This window comes from Sphaeramia orbicularis, chromosome 2, assembly GCF_902148855.1.
Source record: "Sphaeramia orbicularis chromosome 2, fSphaOr1.1, whole genome shotgun sequence".
NCBI lineage: Eukaryota > Metazoa > Chordata > Actinopteri > Kurtiformes > Apogonidae > Sphaeramia > Sphaeramia orbicularis.
Genome location: NC_043958.1, coordinates 17,336,325 through 17,356,338, shown reverse-complemented (window position 1 = coordinate 17,356,338; position 20,014 = coordinate 17,336,325). Strand labels below are relative to the sequence as shown.

Below are 20,014 nucleotides of genomic sequence, written 5' to 3'. Positions count from 1 at the left end.
GAATGGGCTTCAAGAGGGACTACAGTCACGGAAAAAATTATTAGACCACCCTTGTTTTCTTCAATTTCTTGTTCATTTTTGCCTGGTACAACTAAAAGTACGTTTGTACGGACAAATATAATGATAACAATAAAAATAGCTCATAAGACTTTAATTTCAGAGCTGATATCTAGTCATTTTCCATGTTTTCTTGATAATAACCAAAATCACTTCAGTTCTTACATCAATATCTATGGCATTGTACTGCCAAAAACAGTGCTTTTAGGCATTTCATGTTTTATTTTCTGTCTGTTTTAGTCACATGATACACACAGGAGTTAGTACTTGATTGCATAATCATTGTTTTTGATGACTTGATGGTCTAATAATTTTTTCTGCGGCTGTAAATGAAACAGTTATGGTTAATATTACTTGTAAAACCTGTGCTTCAGCTGCTTTTAAAATCCAAAAACGCCTGCAGTGAAATAAATCTACTGCCTTTACCTCAACACACAGCGTTTGGAGGTAATCAGCAAAAATCAGGATACCTGTAGGAATTGTTTACATCAATTTTCAAGGCTTTATTTAGTCAAGGTGCTGTGAAAAAGCTGCAAGTTTTTAGGATATGGATGGGCACCCAATTAAAGCTGCAGTGATGTTGCAATTCAAAGGGTTTGAGCCGAAATGAAATTTCTGCATCGACTCTTTAACTGTGATTTCAGGCTGCGGAACACATACCATGTGCCATTCATAGGGAAAAAATTTTTGCTTATTTGAGACTGACACATGTAGTTGCCTATTGCAGATTCGATTCTGTAGATGTGATCTGGACGCATGCATATATTTACATTTAGTCTGGAGATTTGGACAGAGAAGAGAGATCTGCAGAAAGAGGGTGGATTTCTGCAGCTAAAGTCAGCTGACATCACTGCCCCTCAAAAAAAAAAAAAAAAAAAAAAAAAAAAAATTAACAGCTGTAAATGTACTATTTTTGGATTTATTAGAAGACAACCAGCCAACTGAACATTTAACTCAAATTAAATCAAGTAAATAGAAGTAAATAGAATTAACTATCAAAAATCCAGGCGATTTCTGATGCAATTTTTATTTTTCCAGCCTTTATCTTATGTCAAAATCAGGACGTCTTGGGTTATGAAAACCTGAGACCCAAATTTACAAAAATGCGTCATAAACTGCCATAATATCATTGTTTTTTGTCTCATTTCAGACTTTTGTACCATCAAAACAATGTTGAATGCACATTTTTGTCTCTTTTATGTCATTTTTACTTCATTTTCATCTTCTTCCTGCAACTTATATTGCTTTTTTCTGTCATTTTCACCATGTTACATCATGTCATTTACATTGTTTTCATCTCCTTACGTCATTTTGTACAATTCTTACATCATTCTTTTACATCGTTCACATCTTGTTGCATCTTTTACATAATTTTCATCTCGGTTTGTGTATGATTCGGGCCTCTTCTCTGCTTTTCATCCTTTCATTGAGTTTATCTTTTACAAACTAGAAAACTCTCATCTGTTTTAATCAGGGAAAATTATTCACACATCATGTTATCGTTATGTACGATCCCAATAAAAGCAGTTCCTTGACCTGTTTTGTGCAGACCCTAATTTTGGGAAAGGCAGATTTGGAGTTTAAGATTCAGTTTAATTGCTTGTGAGAATAAACACGGTTCTTACAAGAGATTTAACTTGCAGCTGCAAAAAAAAAAAAAAAAATTCTACCTTTAAAGTAGGTTCAAATGATTCCTACAAGTGTCCTGACTTTTGTCACTACATGCGCTGAAGCATTATTTGGATAAACCTGCACTACTGGAAGTATATTTCTATCATAACAGTGAAAAAGGCAATTAAAGGTAATAATTAAAATGAACAGATATGATTATATTTTGATTGTATTTATTTAACCTTTATTTAACCAGGTTGGTCCCATTGAGTCGCATAATTATAGTTCACAATAATAAACAGAAAAAGCATATACAGTCATTATAATTTATAATATAACTTTTACAGTGTTGGTCATTCATTGTGAGATAGTGGAAATGGTCTCCAACTTTTACTAGATAAAACTGTCGATTGTTTGTTTGTGTTGGGACACATTTTGCTCAGTGGATGATGTTTCGTTGTCTAACCCGCTGCAGTTTCATTCCACTAACAAAAAAACAAACACAAAACGGTGAAAATGGCAAACAGAACAAGCTGTCCTGCCCGAGATTTCTTTCAGTTTTCTGTCCTTGCTAAAGAACAGGAGCTGTCTGGCAAACATCCCATGGCTTCAGCGTAGAAATGATGGCTGCTGTCATCAACCTGCGTCAACTCATAAAACACCATCCAGGGAATCTTATAGATTTCTGAAGTCGCACCGAATGTTTCTGAACTAACCACACATGAAACGGGAGAGCAAAGAGACGACACATTCTGTATCTCCGGTTTGTTTGTATAATCTGTGTCTATGATAGTGTATTAATACACATTCTGGGGAAGAGGTGAATGATATTTTCAATGGCTCTAGGTGGGGCCAGCATTAGGAAATGTGTTATTTTTGTTACAATACCTCCAGAAAATAAAGTCTATTTATCTGTGAAGAGACAAAGATTTACAATAATACAGATGACATAGAAATTATGACAGATTTTAAATGATGTAAAACATAGCAATGACAACATGTACAGTTCATTTTGGTTTAAACATGATACAGAAATGTATATGCGTCAGTATTGAGTTTGATTTTATATATTTACCATTTATTACATTGTAATGTTGTGACTGCGATGGAGAAAAAAAAAATATAAAGGAATATAAATTAATTTTTCCAAATGTGTGTCGGTCTGGGATTGCCATTCACTTATACACTCTTTTGATGTGAGTCATTTTTACATTCATTTAATAAACACACAAAAAGACTGAATTTCAACCAACTTTATTTGCTTTGGAAATGTCATTAAATCACTGAAATATCTCTACAGGCCAGGCGGGATTTGCATAGTAACAAAAAAAAACCCTTTACTAGAAAACAGTGAGGATCAAATACAGTGCAAAAGACTCAGCTTGGGTGGATCAGTTATTCACACATATATGAAACTTAGCATTTTACACTAACATTTCAGTTTGTCAGTTGATTTAAGTCTCACTGTGTGGTACAAATGATATTTTATAGAACACAGTAGATAAAATGACCATAGACAGTGTTAATTTCATCAAGGCAACAAGTAGTCAAACATATTGAGGCTTCACAAAATGCTACGAGCAGAACTGGTCCTGGCAGGAGATCTGAGATGTACATTTACACACACATGAAGAAATGCATGAACGATATGAAATACACATATTTATGGAAAATGCTGCCTTCAGTAACATGAGTTCACTCTGTAACAGCAGGTCAGAGTCATCATTGTTTGGTTCAAGATGTGCAAGAATGACCCGGTTTTGCAGAATGTGCAATGTGTGGACATTCCCAAACAATGCCCAATGCATAATAAAGCATTGTATTTACAGGCGATGGGCAAGAACTAAACTGATTTAACTTTACCTGAAATTCGACAGTGCTGTGCAAAAGCCACATTTGCAAGGTCATAATGACAATACATATACGTTTCTCAGTCAGAATATATACTAAATACATAAACAGCATGGAAAACTAAACACTTAGAATGTTATAAAAGAGAAAAATGTTCATCATATACTGACTTTTGCCAGAATTTAATAGAGGATGTGTTTATTTCTGTATTTTCTTGTATCTTTATAAAGAGAGTAAGAAATAAATAAGACTTATGTAGCACAACCTAAATGTTTTACCCAATATAAAATACAACATATCCGCCTGAAAAAATATTTAATGAAATAAGCTTTTATTAAAAAGTAGAAGTCTATTATCTCAAAAAGGGAAGTTGTGTGTGAGGCAGATTTTGCTTCACCCAAGTTATTTTCAAGATACTGTAACAATGCAGGAGTTTCTAATGAAATAATGACAATAAAAGCCATTAGACCTTCTGAATAGCCCAATAAACCAAAAGAAAAGCCGGAACATGTCTGTGTTTGCTATAACCCTGCAAAAAAAAAAAAAAAAAAAACACCCTGTAAATGACTTTTGCACAGTGCTGTACTTTTTGTTTGTTCATTGCTGTCATTTTTACTGTTGTTTCAGTTAGACTCATTCTCCCTAACTATAACCCTGCTGTGGATGAAACATCTGATATGATTGAAGTGTGACAGATTAAAATCTCTAAAAACGATCTGTCAAATCCAGTGTAAACAGTAATCTGGTGAAATGATACAAGTAAAATTTAGTTTTAATCTGCAGTATAAATCCCTTTACATGAGTCTGTTATTCCGATGGTGAGTGACTCTTTGGAGTACGATGCTGTGCGTTTTTGGTCATGAGTTTAATTTGGAACAAGAAGGAAAACAAAAAGATACCTGATTTACCACCTATTTGCATAGAAATCACATCCTATTAAAATGGAAAGTGGATATTTGGAAAAATAATGACATTTACACTCCTGTTTCCCATTTGAACTGGTGAGAGTCACTACTGATTGAAAATAAAATGATGGCTCCCTCTGCTGACTAAAACACACACAACACCACAAATAAATAATTCTCACTGACAAAAAACAGAAAATACATCTGTTTTCACTTTCCTAGAATAAAAAAATCTCTTTGACATCCTTTCGATAAATAAATCTAAAGTTCACTGGCTTTTTATGACAAATTAAAGTCACTTCCTCACAGGATATTAACAGTAACATTTGGACAATAAATGCCAACTACTGTATTTTCTGCAGTTCTTTGTACAACAGTGTAACAAAACAGCAGCAGCACGAGTCAGACGGGCTGAATGGCTTTCAACAGAACAGCCAGTGTAAAAACTACGACGGGCAGTCTCGCGGGGTAAAGTGCAACATGTCAAGTCAAGTGCCTCTGAAGTTTTTACTCCAACAGGGAGTCATCGTCGTCGTCCTCAATCGGTATCCTTCGGAAGGGCCGAAGGGTTCGGCGACGTGTGGTGGCAAACCTGAGAAGAACTGAAGAGAGGGAAAAAATTATAAATTCAATGGATAATATCTCCTGACTCCTAACACGACATTTCAGTAAACCTTACATTCTGAACCTTTAAACCTCTTGACCTCATTTATACACTTTTTTTTATACCTTCTAGTGGCAGAAAAAGCTAAACACACTAACAAGTTAATAAAGAACAAGATCTGGTCAAACTCAGTCAAATTGTTTTACAACCAAATCTAAAATATTTCTGCTGAAAGGGGTCATAGTATACAGCTCTGGAAAAAATAAAGAGACCACTGCAATTTCCACTGAAATCAGCACGTGTGCGTGTATGACAGCCATTCCATTCCTGTGTCCAACACAAGCACACCTTATTCTACTGAATAAACACCTGATCCATTTCTTATTAAGAAAGAGAAGTAAAAACTACCACTGTGGCCATCACTATCTTCTTACAACAGGCAAAAACAGTGCTATTAGTACCGCAAAAGTAATTGGAATCAAAAAATAACTATTGAAAACTACTGGACTTCTGCTCTGACAATGTTCCCAAACTCTGAGGACTGGTTTTTCTTTCAGGACAATGCTCCTGGCCTCAGCTAGGTCAATAAAGGTGTGGATGACGGACCACCAGATGAAGACCCTGTCATGGCCAGCCCAATCTGCAGACCTGAACCCACTTTGAAAACTTCTGGAGGAAGATGGATGGTCAAAAGCCATGGAACATTACTGAGCTTCTTGAATTTCTCTGCCAGGAGCTGCATAAAGTCATCCAACAGCAATGATGGAGAGAAAAGACACGTGAAAACCATCACTGAAAATCAGGGTTATTCCACCAAATATTGATGTCTGAACTTTTCCCAAATTACAACATTATTATTGTGTTGTTTGGAAATGGATATGAATTGGTTTTCTTTGCATTATTTACGCTCTGAAAACACTGCATCTGTTTATTTTGACCATGTGTCGTGTTCTGCAAATACATGCTCTAAAAAACAATATTTTTATTTGGAATTTGGGAGAAATGTTGTCAGTAGTTTAGAGAATAAAACAAAAATGTTCACTTTACTCAAACACATACCTATAAATGGTAAAATCAGAGAAAGTGATAGTTTTGTAGTGGTCTCTTATTTTTTTTCAGAGCTTTATGTAGTATGGGTATTTCAATCTTCACGTACCAGACCACACTTATAGCAACTAAAAACACCAACAAATTTACACTGTATCCATGGACTGTATCATTCACTGAATAAAGAATGGAGTGTTCCATACATGAACTGAAGGATTTGGGGCGGAATAAAGGAAAACAAATAAAATCACTATATCAGACTAAGGTGTGTCACCACCCACTAATTTAGGATTAATCAGATGTATAACCAAAGACAAAGAAGGAGTCAATGAATGGGAGGAAATGAAATGAACCAAAAATATAACAAGTCAGTTCTCTTTAAAACAGACCCAGTGAGAACAAGCACAGATGTCTGTCCTTGGTGGTAACAACCCATAACAAAACAGTCACCAGCCAATCAACTTCAGCTATGCTCAGCATCCTGATCCTAATCAGCAGAACCTGGAGTCAGACTCTGAAACAAAATATCATAGTTTACACTCATACATGCTCGGCAAGTACAGACCAAGGTTATAATAGTTTTGGATTTTTAATTATAGTTTAGTTTTAATTAGTTTTGACTTTTTTTTTCTCTTATTCAGTTAGTTTTAATTAGTTTTTAGAGCAGGTTTGTTAGTTTTTATTAGTTATCGTTTTTTTCTGAATGCTTAGTTTTAGTTTAGTTTAGTTTAGTTTAGTTTTAGTATTAGTTTTAGTTATTTCATATATTTTATCTTCCTCATCATCCTATTCAAAGAAATTAGTGAGGCGCGGATATGGGTTAGCCTGGACACTTTATTTGGGGGTCGGGTTAGGGCGGCTCATGGACTGAGCAGAGACACAATGTACTGTACAATGTATAAATTCCCTATAGCAGGTTGAGGGGGGGTGCAATCCATACACAACGTCACTTACGTGAAACAATGCGAAGATGTGCAAAGCATGAGAGGAGATGCACAAAGCAGCCAGCAGTTAAACCAGATAGAAACATATATAACCAGCTAACCAGCAGTTAAACCAGATAGAAACATATATAACCAGCTAACCAGCAGTTAAAGCAGATAGAAACATATATAAACCAGCTAACCAGCAGTTAAAGCAGATAGGAACCTATTATAAACCACTTATAAGCATATCTAACCCAGTTCCTCATCAGTAAACCACACCTCAGCAGATATCTCATCTCTTAATCATCTCCAGTTCCATTATTAGCTAACTTTGCTTCAGTTCAGTTCAGCTAGCTGTGGCTAGTAACATCAAACGTTTTTGAACATTCTAACAGGTTCCATACCTCTGTAATTGCATTAGTTTTCATCCTCCTCTTTTCTCCTCTTCTAAACTGTGCAGTTCAGGGCTTGGAAGGCCTTTTCATGGTGATAAGCTGTCCAGTTTTAACCTGGATGCTAGTCCTGTCTGACTCTGTCCTTTAGCTCTGCTCTGTCTCTGTCACCCACGCGCACACACACGGTACACCAAAAAAAAAAAAAAACGACCCATGTATCACTACAGTAAACCACAGACAGGACTGTGCTGCTGTGTCCCAGCTTTAGTCTGTATGTTCCAGGTAGAGTGGGGACCAGAAGACCACTGGAAACCACCAGTGACCAGACATGACAGACTGTGAAGTGTCCTATGGTGCTGCAGCTCAAACTGCTGGAGTCAAATAAATTAATTTCATATCAATCCGACATTGACAAAGACGAAAACGAAGGGAATTGTATCCATAATTTTTATACGTGTTAGTTAGTTTTGTAAGCTCACGATACAGTTTCAGTTAGTTATCGTTTTTTTCTTTTAATTAGAGTTTTTATTAATTTCAGTTAACGAAAATGTTTTTTCAATTTTAGTTTTCGTCATTTCGTTCGTTTTCGTTAACGATTATAACCTTGGTACAGACACATTTCTTCTCTCTCCCAGGGCTGTGAGAAATGACTGAGGTCATTCCTTTCTCACAACCTTAGTTTTGGAGTTCTCACAGTTTGTTCTCCACACACTATCTGGATAGAACTTTTCTCTCATGTGGCGTTTGCATACTTGTGAACTTTCCTCCCTGGCCCTGCTGTATTTCCAACTCCGCCATCAGCTCTCTAACATATTTCCACAATATGTCACTCGATTTGATTTCAAAACATTTGTACTATTTACATATCAGGTATATTTTTTATACAATTTCTATATTCTTCCAAACTGGATAAACAAATTTCATTGAATCCCATTTCATGATAATAAAGGTATATTGTCTCACTATTCTGGCCCTCTATCACATCATCTGGTGGCAGTCATCTACTCAATAAAACATTTCTGAGGTGGGTAATTGCAGAAGCCACTGTTGCGTTTGACAGGAAATTGACAGCAGCACAAAAAGCATCTTGGGATATTTGCCGGCCAAGTCACTACAAGTCACCAACCAGTGCATCCTTGGTTTAAGCTAGGAGACAAGAACAACACCCGGGTATTCTATCTGATCTTGGTTTGTGCAAACAGTACTTGGATCTCGACTGATGACGTTTCAAGAGAGAACAGAAGAAAAGGCAAGAACGTGTAGAGAAAAACACCTATCGTGACATGTAAAGTGTTACTGTGTGTGCAAACTGAACATCACTGTTTTTTCAGCCAGTAGGTGCGACAGACTGATTTTAAGAATGAAGCAAGGCAAAAGCAGAATTACAAAACATTAGACCACAGGTTTTCAAAGTGGGGTACACGTACCCTCAGGGGTACTTGGAAGAAGCCCAGGGGGCACTTGAAATTTTTTTTGGAAAAATACATTAAATAAGCCATCATGTACCGAAAACAAAATAAATAATGAGAATTAATGCTGAAATATAAAACACAATAAATACATTCATTTAATAGTTTCATTGTCAATCATGTTGTTTAAGCTTTGGTCACATTTTAAGAACATTTCTATTTCATATTATTCAAAATGAGTTTATGTGTGTAGCTATGAAATTATTTTTTGTTGATGAAAGAGGACACTTTTCAGTTTATATTTTGCGCACAAAATTTACTTGTAAAAATGTGTTTTTTTTATGTATTACAGTTAAATATATGTTGTTTGTTTACAAAGTCTTGAAAATATAAACAGACACCTTTGGCAGAGGAACGAATTTTGACCAATTTTTTCAATCAAAAACGCTGAAGCGAGAGTTGGGGCTACTTGGCTAAAAAAGTAGATTTTAGGGGGCACTCCACTGTAAAAAGTTTGAGAACCAATGCATTAGGCAAATCAAGGTTTTTAGTCATGTCGCATTGTTTGCAAATCTTACTTTTGCACAACTATATTAAGACTTGGAAACAGTTTTATATATTGTTGCACATTAGTGATACGGAGATCCTTTAGATTTTAGAAACATCAGATTCTATTAATCCTAAATAGCTAGAATAAATTCTAAATACACTCAGGTCTTAGCTGGTTAAAATAGCATGTGATGTGTAATTGAATCCCGTTCCTTCTGCTTTCTACCACTGCTTTAAATTAGTAGTATTTCAGGCTTACCAGTAAGTACTGTGAGTGCCAGTAGGACGCCCACCACCATGCCAGCCATCAGTGCAACATCCCAGCAAGTCTCAGCAGCCAACATACACCGGGCTTGGCTCAGGGTACCGTTGTTGGGTCTTGGGGTAACCTCCAACAGGCGGCATAAAAGAGGGTAAACATCTACACTTTGCAAACTGCTCATTTCATAGCCCTGACGGAAGCTGGGTCCTGCCGCTGCCAGGAAGGGGTGCATGCTGGGTAGAGAGTTGTCGTAGCCATGATCGCCCACTGAGGGATGAGAAGAGAGTAAGAGCTGATGTGGGTATAAAGACACTCAAAACTTTAAAATTAGGTTAGAATTAAGGATGATTCATTTAATTGTGGAATAGAATCTGGTTTTAATCATGACTTAAAGTTATCGTTGTTGCTGTGACCCATGTTAGAATAGATACATAAAAAGTTTTGTTACAAAAAACAGAGATAAATTGTCAAAAGGCGTACATCTCGGCAGTGTGTTTCCTCGCTGTATGATGGTCCATCCTTCGTCAGCAACCAATATGATTGGCTGGATGCGCTCATTGTTGCGATAGTGGAACTTGTCAGGGATGGATTTCTTCAAATACGCAGTCATATGGGGGTGGCAATTACTCAGCAGGTCGAAGACAGCCTTGGTGTCTATGGTGTACACAAAGAATTTAGTTGTGAATGCAGCAATTTTCTGTCATATTAGATCAGCAAATGTACAGTTATTGTTATAAGAATTGCGTCATAGTTACTGTTTTTAGGGATGAGAGCTGCAACAGGTGTGTGGTCCACTAGTGTGTAGTTGTCAGGGTGGAGGCAGTCGTCCAGCTGTATGAGGCGTTCAGGTGAGCACTGAGCCATACCGTGGTCACTGACTACCACCACGTTAATTTTCCCCCAGAGGTCGACCCTCTGCAGCTCTGATATCAGCAAGCCAATGTTGTCATCGACCTAATCACAAATACAAGCTGCTGAAACTCTGATAATGTCAAAATATTCATTCAAAACTCAAAAAGCTAGGGGACCGCTTACATCACTCCTGACATTAGTGTCACAAACGTCAGGTTTAATTTATTCAAATACATCCCAGTACCTCTTTCAGGACTTCCCTCATCGCTGTGGTGTTGTCTGGGCCGTATTTGTGACCCGACCGGTCGGGCTCCTCCCAGTACAGAGCTGCAAACTTCACGGCTTGCTCCTGAAAGTAAAGGTGAAGAAAAGAAAAGAATTTTGTATGGCAAGAATGGCAGAATGGTGTCTTCAGATGCTCTTGTCTTGAGCATTTACAGTGCTGCTTTAAAGTGTATGAACCCCCATGTTACCAAGAGTTCAATACCCCTGAATCCTGAAATTTGTCTAATTGGAAATTTTATGAAGACTAATGAACCACTAAACAAATATCAAACAAAATTCCTCGAAATAGCCTTGGCAGTGGCTAGAAAAATTATTGCTGTTACATGGAAGTCTGACTCTCCCATTCCTTTAACCAAATGGTACACAGAGATGAACAGTTGTGTCCCTTTAGACAAAATAACATAGAGCCTAAGAAAGTCACATAAAACTTTTGTCAGAATTTGGCAACCTTACTTAGACTATGTAGGTGCAATTGTAATTTAACTGGTCTTATTGTGTCATGCCATGTGTTCTTTTGAATAAAAAGTAAGAGCAGGAGCCTTTTTTTTTTTTTTTCCGAGTGAGCAGGGGAGGGAAGGAGGGGGGCAGTATTTGTCACATTTGTTAGTTCCATTGTTCTCTTTCTTCATTTGTGAAATGAAAATTCGAAAACCAAAATAAAATATTAAAAAAAAAAAAAAAAGTGTATGAACCCTTTAAAATTGTGTCTTTTTCTGCATAAATATGACCTAAAACATAAATGATTTTGAAATAAGTCTCAATAAAGAGTTAAGCTTTCGTGTTACGGAAAATAGAACCAATGTCCCTGTATCTCACTGACATGTGCTATCAAGAATCAATAACAACATGAATTTAAGAGGTTGTCAGGTTCTGCCGCTGTGTTAAGAGTCCTGTGGTTTTGATGTAGGGGATCAATCTCCCAATAGAAGTGGGAGGTCCTTTCACTGGAGGAGAACTCAGCTAATTAAATTAAAGCTAATGTATGACTTCCAATCAGAGCTCAATAGTAACTATATTGATATCTCTAACCATTTACATGTTATAAATCATCAGAATATGGACCATTATAAGTAAAGTGAAATTTTTAGTATTTCAAAAATTCAAAAATCCAAATTTCTCAAAACTGTGGACAAACGTTGTAGATGTTGTCCCAAGGAAGCATATAAAATTTTAAATGAATCCGACCAGTAATTTCAACAGAGAAGATACTTGAAGAAACTGTTAACAAAAACAACGCCATCACTGGACACAACATCTTCACAATAGGTCATGGCGTATCGGCCGGTGTACTCATGAGCTAAAAAGGAGAGATTTGTCATGGATTTCAAAATTCCAAGCACCATTTTAAGTGCCAACAATTATTTTTGATGGTGAATAAAGAAAAATTAATAGACTTTAATTTCACAAACTGAAATTAAAATACTTTTGATACACATTAAACATTTTATTATAAAAAGTTTACATTTATTCGCAGAGTAAAGTAAGTTTTCTACCTTATCTCCCACGAGCCAGTTCGTCACATTCCCAAGACGCTGCTTGAATGTCACTTTATCATTGTAGAGAAAGAAGTGTGTGGCTGTGCGGTTGCTGTTGACGACATCAGAGCCTGGCCACATCATCGATGCTGTCTTGTAGCCGTAGTCCTGGGCTGTGATCCAGATGGGCTGTGCCTCGCTCCACCACATAGGGTCAGAGTCGTTGTATACGTGGAAGTACTTGTGGCTGTTGGGGTCGTACATGTTGCTGGCAACGATCCCATGAGACTCTGCATACAGCCCTGTCACCTGAAGAGGAATAAAGACTGTTATTGGCCCTGATGATGTAATCAAGGTTATGTCTGCTTTTTTTTTTAAACATATATATTTGAATTTCGAATATTACAGTCACAGTACATAGATACAAAGTGAACATAGAAATACAATATGATCTATTGTAACCCCAGTCCCAACCCCCCAGCCCTACATCTCATCTATCATGGTTTACAAAGAGGAGAAAGTAAATGCATAAATAAATACAAATAAAGAACATAAATATACACAAAATTACAAAATTAAATGCATAGTGCACTCCTATTAAAATGTGTCCAGACAGCAGATTGACACTACTCAAGGGATTGTAGGGCCAGTGTAGAGCATGGCATACAAGTGTTATTGCAATATACCCAATGGCAGATATATTTATGGCACAAAAAGTGCTGGGTTAATCAAATTAACATTGAGTGCCCCTGCCGAATGTGTTAAGATGTAGTTACAGGGTCAAGGGTATGTTTCAGATCAGTGTTTTCGCGAAACTTTAAGAAAAGGCCCCAAATTTGATAAAATTCACCAAGTTTATGTTTAAGACTGTTGTCTATGTCTGCTTAACACAAAGACATTATCAGGCTACATTATGGATATTGAGAGACAGTTTGTCACATTCAGTCTCTAAGACCTAGTGTTTCTCATTTGGGGTTGTGTCTCACTTTGCAGTACTCTGTACCCAGTACCACAAAGCTCCTTGTAGTACAGGGTACAGAGTGTTCAGATTAATGAGCTTCAAAGTAGTTCAGGCAGCAACAGACATCAGAGCTAGTCATGAACCCATTTTCATCACACCCTGATTAGTGCCCTTACTAATAGTGGCTGCCTTTTTTCATCTGGCCTGCTGTGCAACACACACAGCACTCTAATCATTAACACACACCTGTGGAGGAAAAATAAATCACAGGGTTGTGATCTTAGGGAGTCTGTGCATCATGCTTGCCGTCATAAGATAAACACTCATAGCCAAAAATAAATATAATCTTTCCTTTTACACTAATTATTATTTCCCAAACTTACAGTCAGGGGCCAAACTGTGTTGTGGACCCTTTTTTAAGTTACCAATTACCAAGTAAAATATATATCAATGCTATGACAGAAATATTTTTATCTGCTTAAAATACAGTAACTTTGTTCTTTTTGGCTGCACCAATCTCCTCAGTTTCTTTCTCTCTTCTACTAGACCTTCTATATCTGTATAACTTCTTATTCACTCACTCATGATCACTTGCCTGAACCTGAATTGAAAAGAGAAAGAGTTTATGAATATTAGCTTCAAGAAAGTCACTAAAAGTGCAGAGGAGAGGAGAGTGTGTGTAATAAATGCTTAAAAATGATGAAGACAGACCTGCTTCTCTGAAAGATGCATTATCACAATCAAGACAAGGCAAAAACATACAAAAAACTACATACCAGTCACACTGTTGTGTATAACAGTATTTGAATTGTTTGTTTAGTGTCTTCTCAGTTTGTACCTTGCTAATATTACTTAACAGTGTGAGAACCACCTGCTGAGATCCTCTTGCATTCCTGTCCAACAAGATTATTCCTTTTAGCTTGGCCATTTTGCAGCAAAGTGCATTTATTCTACACTGTTTTGATGGTGGATGACAATTCTTTATGATGGATCTTTATGAAGTTTGCGAGCATTTTTGGAAACTCCTGCTTGAGTTTAACAAAAATCTAATATGTTTTAAAATATAACCTTGCCATATGAGTCTCTAATGATGACAGTGGAGAAGTTGGATTATTGCAGCAGAATCTACAGCAAAGAGAAAAAAATACCACTCCTACTGATATATTACTTGAATTCTTATCTGTCCACATCATCAAATAAAAGCATGTGCTCATACTGCTAGAAGAGATAACCTCTGCACACAAAAATACACAAGAAGCAGGGCTACCAGGCTATAGTGGTTAGGAAATGTCTTGGTGACGAAAACGTTGGTGAGCTGCTTCACCAGGACCCCTTGGCTGTACAGACGTTTCAGGTTCGGCATGGGGAACCTCTGCAGGTAGTCCGCCCGAAAACCGTCGAATGACACCAGTAGGAGAGGTGGAGGGTCCGGCTGGGCTGTGCTGTTCTCAGAAACCACAGCTCTGACGCCACACAGGAAGAGCAGCAGTATTTTCAGTAACATTCTGTAATGAAGCAAGGGAAAGATACAAAACTGTTGAGTTATCCGGCATTTAACATTTAACCACATAGTTCATACAGACAGGTTATTCATTTCACGTACAATACTGTATACTGATTTGCAGAAAAATGCTTGAAAAGCTACTTAAATGCAGTGTTTAATGACTTATTTGTAGTTTATTATACATGAATGAAATGAGTATTGGGAAGAAAAGAAATATAGAATATGTACTCTTCTGCAAGATGTCACTAAAAACACCTTTAAAACACTAGCAAAGTGTGAATGATAATTTCTAATCTAAACATACATTCCAACATCAAGATAACAGACAACTAGTAAAAACAGCCATGTCAACGATCACCACTTTTGAATTCACAGGAAGTGAAAGTTATGGTGGTTTCCTTTAAATATACCAGCCCACGGTCTGGAAATTCCACCCAATCAACTAATAGAGGCAAACAACATGCCAACAGAAATCTCTATATAGGGTATTGTCTGTGGCTAAACTAACTTAAGTCTGCTTCAGGGTAAAAATTTACTTATTTTACCTTATGTTCAATGATTTTCTAAACAGTTAAAAGCTATGCCCTTCTACCCAACATAACTTTTATTTCATGCTGGGTTTAACACCATGAGGTTTCCTATTTTATTTTATAGTCTGGGACTGTGTTGAATAGTTACAAGCATTTCAATTGATGCCGGACCTGGCAGGTCTGCAAAGAGTTTATTTTATTCACAAACACAATTTGGGCTTATTAAATGTAATCACTGTCCTAACTGGAGTTATTAGTTTTAAATGAACTTACTCCAAAGGCACAGAAAACGAGCTTTGATCTCATTTATACATGAAATTGATCAAATTAGAGTGATTATGGCTGTGATATGAATGGAGCACAGACAGTCACTGTAACTCTCTGCTTCTCTCTCTTCCTTACTCAGCTTGAGTGAATTTAGAGTCATTAGCGTTTGACGAATTAGCCTGTCATCTACCATTACTACAGCTGAAGTGTTGAAACACATTTAATAAGAAAGAGGACTGCAAATAAATGAACCATTTGCACCCTTTTCAGCAACATACAGCAATCTACTTTTATGGAAGGCAGCAGAGGTTGCATTTTCTCAGACAAATGATGTTATATAGAACGAGGAGCCACATACCATCGTTGTTTTTTCTGCCAATCGTGGAATATACAATCAGATAACATATCACATTATCATATGTAAACTTAATGTGACTGAAGAACAGGTTACTCTGAATGCACATGATTGAGGTGATAAGAATGAAGAATTATGACCTGAATGAGAACGCTGAGCTAACATAAGCATCAAAAATCACAGAAGACCCCAAACATTGCCTGTTCTCTAAATATATACTGCCTGCAAGTAGAAGACACAGGTGATAATGTGCAAAACAAATGGCTTGAGATTAGCATTTACAGAAGCAGTGAAGGATGTATACACAAGCACTTACATATTGCTGTTTTGAAATAATAAATGTGTGTTGACAGCCTCTCTGGAAATGTATCCTGTCAGATATTGCACTTCAGTTCATTTTTTCTGATGTAAAGTACTATTCCACTGTGTCCAAGACAAATTTCCCCTCAGAGACAATTAAGTTTACTTACAGATGACATTTCAGGTGCTCGTATTTCCCTCATCACTTAATGGCATTTCAACTCATTTCAGTGGCATTTGGCCCAATTTGTCTGACAGCTTTAGTTACTTTGCGTTATGATAAACATTTTTTATTCTCTTTTAAACTAAATAAATTCTTCAGAGCACTGGAAAAATGGATTGAGGCAAAGCTAAAAAAAAAAAAAAAAAAAAAAAAAAGGGCAATTTTCAGAGGTCATGAAAATGAGAATATATTTCTGTAGATGAAATTAACAACACATATACACCTATGACAGTAAAATGCACCATACACATTAATGCAATAATAATATCAACCCAATATTATGTGATTTCATACCTGCATGTTTTTCTTTAAGTAAGGTTAATGCCATTGGTTCAAAATTCACCGATGTTTTGGTTCGTCTCCCAGATGTAACCCTTACCCTATTTCCGTTAACAACACATTGACGTGACCTCTGAGTTTAGTCTTAACTGTCACATTGATAAGTCGCTCAAGAGCAAAGAACATCACCGCTATAACCAGGAAGTCCCATTTAAACGAGATATACAAGTGCAATTTAATTATATAAGAACCACACCCACGACTATTAAAGACGTAGAAGAGAAAAGAGTACATTTGCGAGGTCAGACAAATATTTCTTTATATTTTCTACGCGGCTAGCAGGTGAGTGTTAGCATGCTAATTAATGTTACTGTTAGCATATCATGTAATAGTCTGATCTATTACGTTACCTGTAACAGAGCTCAAACACGGATGTCTGCTGGACAGGTGGCCTTCAATAACTTTCCCGACTGTCTATTTTCGCAACATCATCGCTGAACTTCCTCAACATCAACACTGGAGGGGTGTTGTCGATTGTGCAACATTTACATAACATTACATCCACTCCGGTCAAGTCTTTCAAAATAGACACCGCTATGTGCTTGAAATACCGATACACGCGCGTAGATAAGGGATATTATTGTCGTGGATTTTGTGGTTTACTTTATGCATATCACTTGGAATATGTTCAAGAGAGTCCTACATATAAACTGTAATTTCTTAGTTTATTTAACGATATTACGCTTTAATTTTTATAGTATTACACCAAGCATTTGTTCCTGGTGCGGTAAACTTGACGTAAAGGACGCACGGTACTTTATCGGTATTGACACTTCAGGTAGCCAATCAGCGTTTAGATACAGTCAGTGGGTGGAACCAGCCAAGAGTTTTCAATTTCACTTTCATTTCTTGTCAAAGAAAATTTTTGCGACGTTTTCCCCTATTTTTCCCCACTTTTCTCAAAAATAGTATGTTACATAAGCATTAACATAAACATTATGTCCCAGAAGTAGCTTGAGCCTACCCAGCCCACTCTGAAAGCTGCAGAGGGAAGACTGCTTGTACAGGCTACAACATTTTAATCCCTGAACTTACTAATTGTGTGTACATTTATGCATGCATTTTTGCAGGACTTGTGTTTAGCAGTGGAGCTGTGATGTACATCAGACAGGTACTGGTCAAGGATGAGCTGGTGACATTTCAGTGGTGCAAAAATGATTGACATTGTTGCAAAGAAGGGAAAGGTAGTCACTTTTGTACAACACACATGTCTTGGATTAACACTTTAACACTTTAAGCCTGAGTGTTTTCATAAAATAAAAAGTAGCCATGCACATATCAGTTACCATAGACTGTGGTTCCCACAGGTCACCTCAAGATGGCAGCAGGACAATACAGTTCATCAGAACTGGTTCCATCTTTATCTTGACACATGGACTTAAATAGCAGGTAATGAAGACACATTAAAATTTGAAAAGTACCACTACTGCAATGTTAACATAAGTCTTTTACAACAAATTAAAGCCACACATTCATCTCTAAATAATGCATAGAGTCAGAGGTTGAATGTGTTTGTAATGAACAGCTCTCAAATGAGAAACTGAACAAAAGCCACACCTGCTCAGCAAAATCCTCTCCATTGATGAGCTATGGTTAATACTATTTATTTTCTGTCAGGTGTCGTGAAGGACAAGGACAGCAGGCAAAGTACATTTCGCTGGCGCAGACACATCTCTTTAGCTGACTTGGACTAGCTGATTGACACTTTCTCTGAGCTGACAGGATATGCAGTGGGTGTTTACCCTGGGACCAACATATTTCAGTGTCAGGACATGGAACCTCACATTGTCTGACTTGTCAGCTCCAGGTATCAATGAATACATAAATGGCAATGTTGTATTGCTTTCTGTAAAAGGGTAACATGCTGTATTTCTGCTATAACTCTTGCAACTTCTTTACTGCTACCTTTAGGGATCTACTAAATTTGAGGTTTCATGTACTAGTTGGATTCTAAAAAAAATAGCACTTTCTAGTCCTATGGATTGATTTCATGTGATTTCAGGTGGTGATGTAAATACAAAATGCATACCCAGTTTTCTTAGTCAAACCCCAGGCTTGCACTTGAGAACTGTAGGATTATGGAACTATTTTTTTCAAATAAGTATCAGATACAAGTATTGAATATGGTCTATGATAGGATATTATATCAAGCAAGTGGCAGACAGGGCTCAAGCCTATCATTGTATGAACTCCAATGTATGTGAGGTTAATATGTAATGCTGTGAATGTACAGCCAACACACACATAAGCTACAGCTGCCACAACGAAACACTTTGGGAACATTTAAGAACTTCTTTTCTCATCACTTGGTGTTGCAGAGATGTAGGGTAAACTGCCATGAACTTTACCTGTCAGCTCTCAATATGACTGGAGGGTTTCAGAAATAACTATGTTTTACCGCAGGTGATTTTTTTTTTTCTGTTGTATGTCTCAGGGCTGCAGGTAGTAATGAGGTAGCAATAGGCACAGTAAGTGTGGACTGTTACACTGCACACAGATTATGTACTGTAACTGAACAACACTCAGCCTCACCTATGTCTCACCTTTCATAGAAACTTGCAGTTCACTGTGCAATAATAAAATGTTGAAGATAAATATATTAAATTTAACACCAGGGATCAAAATTCATATAAGACAGTGATTAAAACTATAAACTCAAAGACAATAACGTTGCGTCAGAGTAAAAAGTACATTAAAAATGCATAGATCTATAATTTCCTGTATAAAGTCGCAGGAGAGATAGTTAAGTGGAGAACCTTAGTGATCTAGTAGAAATGAAAATATCTAATCTAAGGAGGAGCACAGTTATTTACTGCTTTATAAGCAGATAAAGGAACTTTAAAATGAATTGTAAAAGATACAGGAAGCTGGTGCAGTGTCTTAAGTTGTGCTGAGCCTTTGGCCACAGCATTTCAAACTAGTTTTGTTAAAGACTTTTATTATCATAATATTTTCCTTTACTTAATCAAGGGAAAGTCTATTTGAGCTTAACCCATAAAGACCCACACATCCACCCATCTACTGATGTAAACTGTTTAATACCTGTTGATCCACTAATCCTACCAGTATGTGTAAATAATTGGTGTAAAATACAGTTTTTCATCTTCTCATGGTCATCAGATATGACCCATTTGGATGTTCAGAGGCTCTGAAAGGAACATGGAAACACCATCATCTTCTAAAACATTGATTCACCAGTAAAACCCATGGAGTTTGATCAATGGCAGTGGATGGAGACACTTGTTTTTATGTTTAGTTATTGGTATGGTAGTTGAAAAAGTCACTTTTTCTTCATTTTTCTCTGTTT

At 36.8% G+C, this 20,014-nt stretch overlaps 2 protein-coding genes across 3 annotated transcripts in view; one reads left to right on the top strand and one right to left on the bottom strand.

Annotated features, from left to right (window-relative positions):
* Positions 1-2,906: 2,906 nt before the first annotated feature.
* enpp4 (ectonucleotide pyrophosphatase/phosphodiesterase 4) lies at positions 2,907-17,203 on the bottom strand. Of its 2 annotated transcripts, none has more exons than XM_030156712.1 (8): positions 17,058-17,203; positions 14,457-14,694; positions 12,247-12,537; positions 10,713-10,817; positions 10,372-10,570; positions 10,097-10,270; positions 9,614-9,883; positions 2,907-5,026 (listed from the first exon to the last, which is right to left on the bottom strand). In XM_030156712.1, exons 2-8 carry the CDS (start codon positions 14,691-14,693, stop codon positions 4,932-4,934), a joined length of 1,371 nt encoding a protein of 456 aa, XP_030012572.1. In that variant the 5' UTR covers position 14,694; positions 17,058-17,203; the 3' UTR covers positions 2,907-4,931. The 2 variants fall into 2 exon arrangements, with proteins under 2 accessions (XP_030012572.1, XP_030012563.1); XM_030156703.1 differs by having other exon boundaries at positions 14,457-14,702; positions 17,068-17,200.
* A 597-nt stretch (positions 17,204-17,800) lies between these two features.
* Positions 17,801-20,014, top strand: part of clic5a (chloride intracellular channel 5a) — a 12,857-nt gene continuing 10,643 nt past the window's right edge. Inside the window, exons 1-3 of the mRNA XM_030156815.1 lie at positions 17,801-17,891; positions 18,015-18,096; positions 18,325-18,514. The gene's annotated coding sequence lies outside the window, so the exon portion shown is untranslated. The remainder of the gene's footprint in view (positions 17,892-18,014; positions 18,097-18,324; positions 18,515-20,014) is intronic.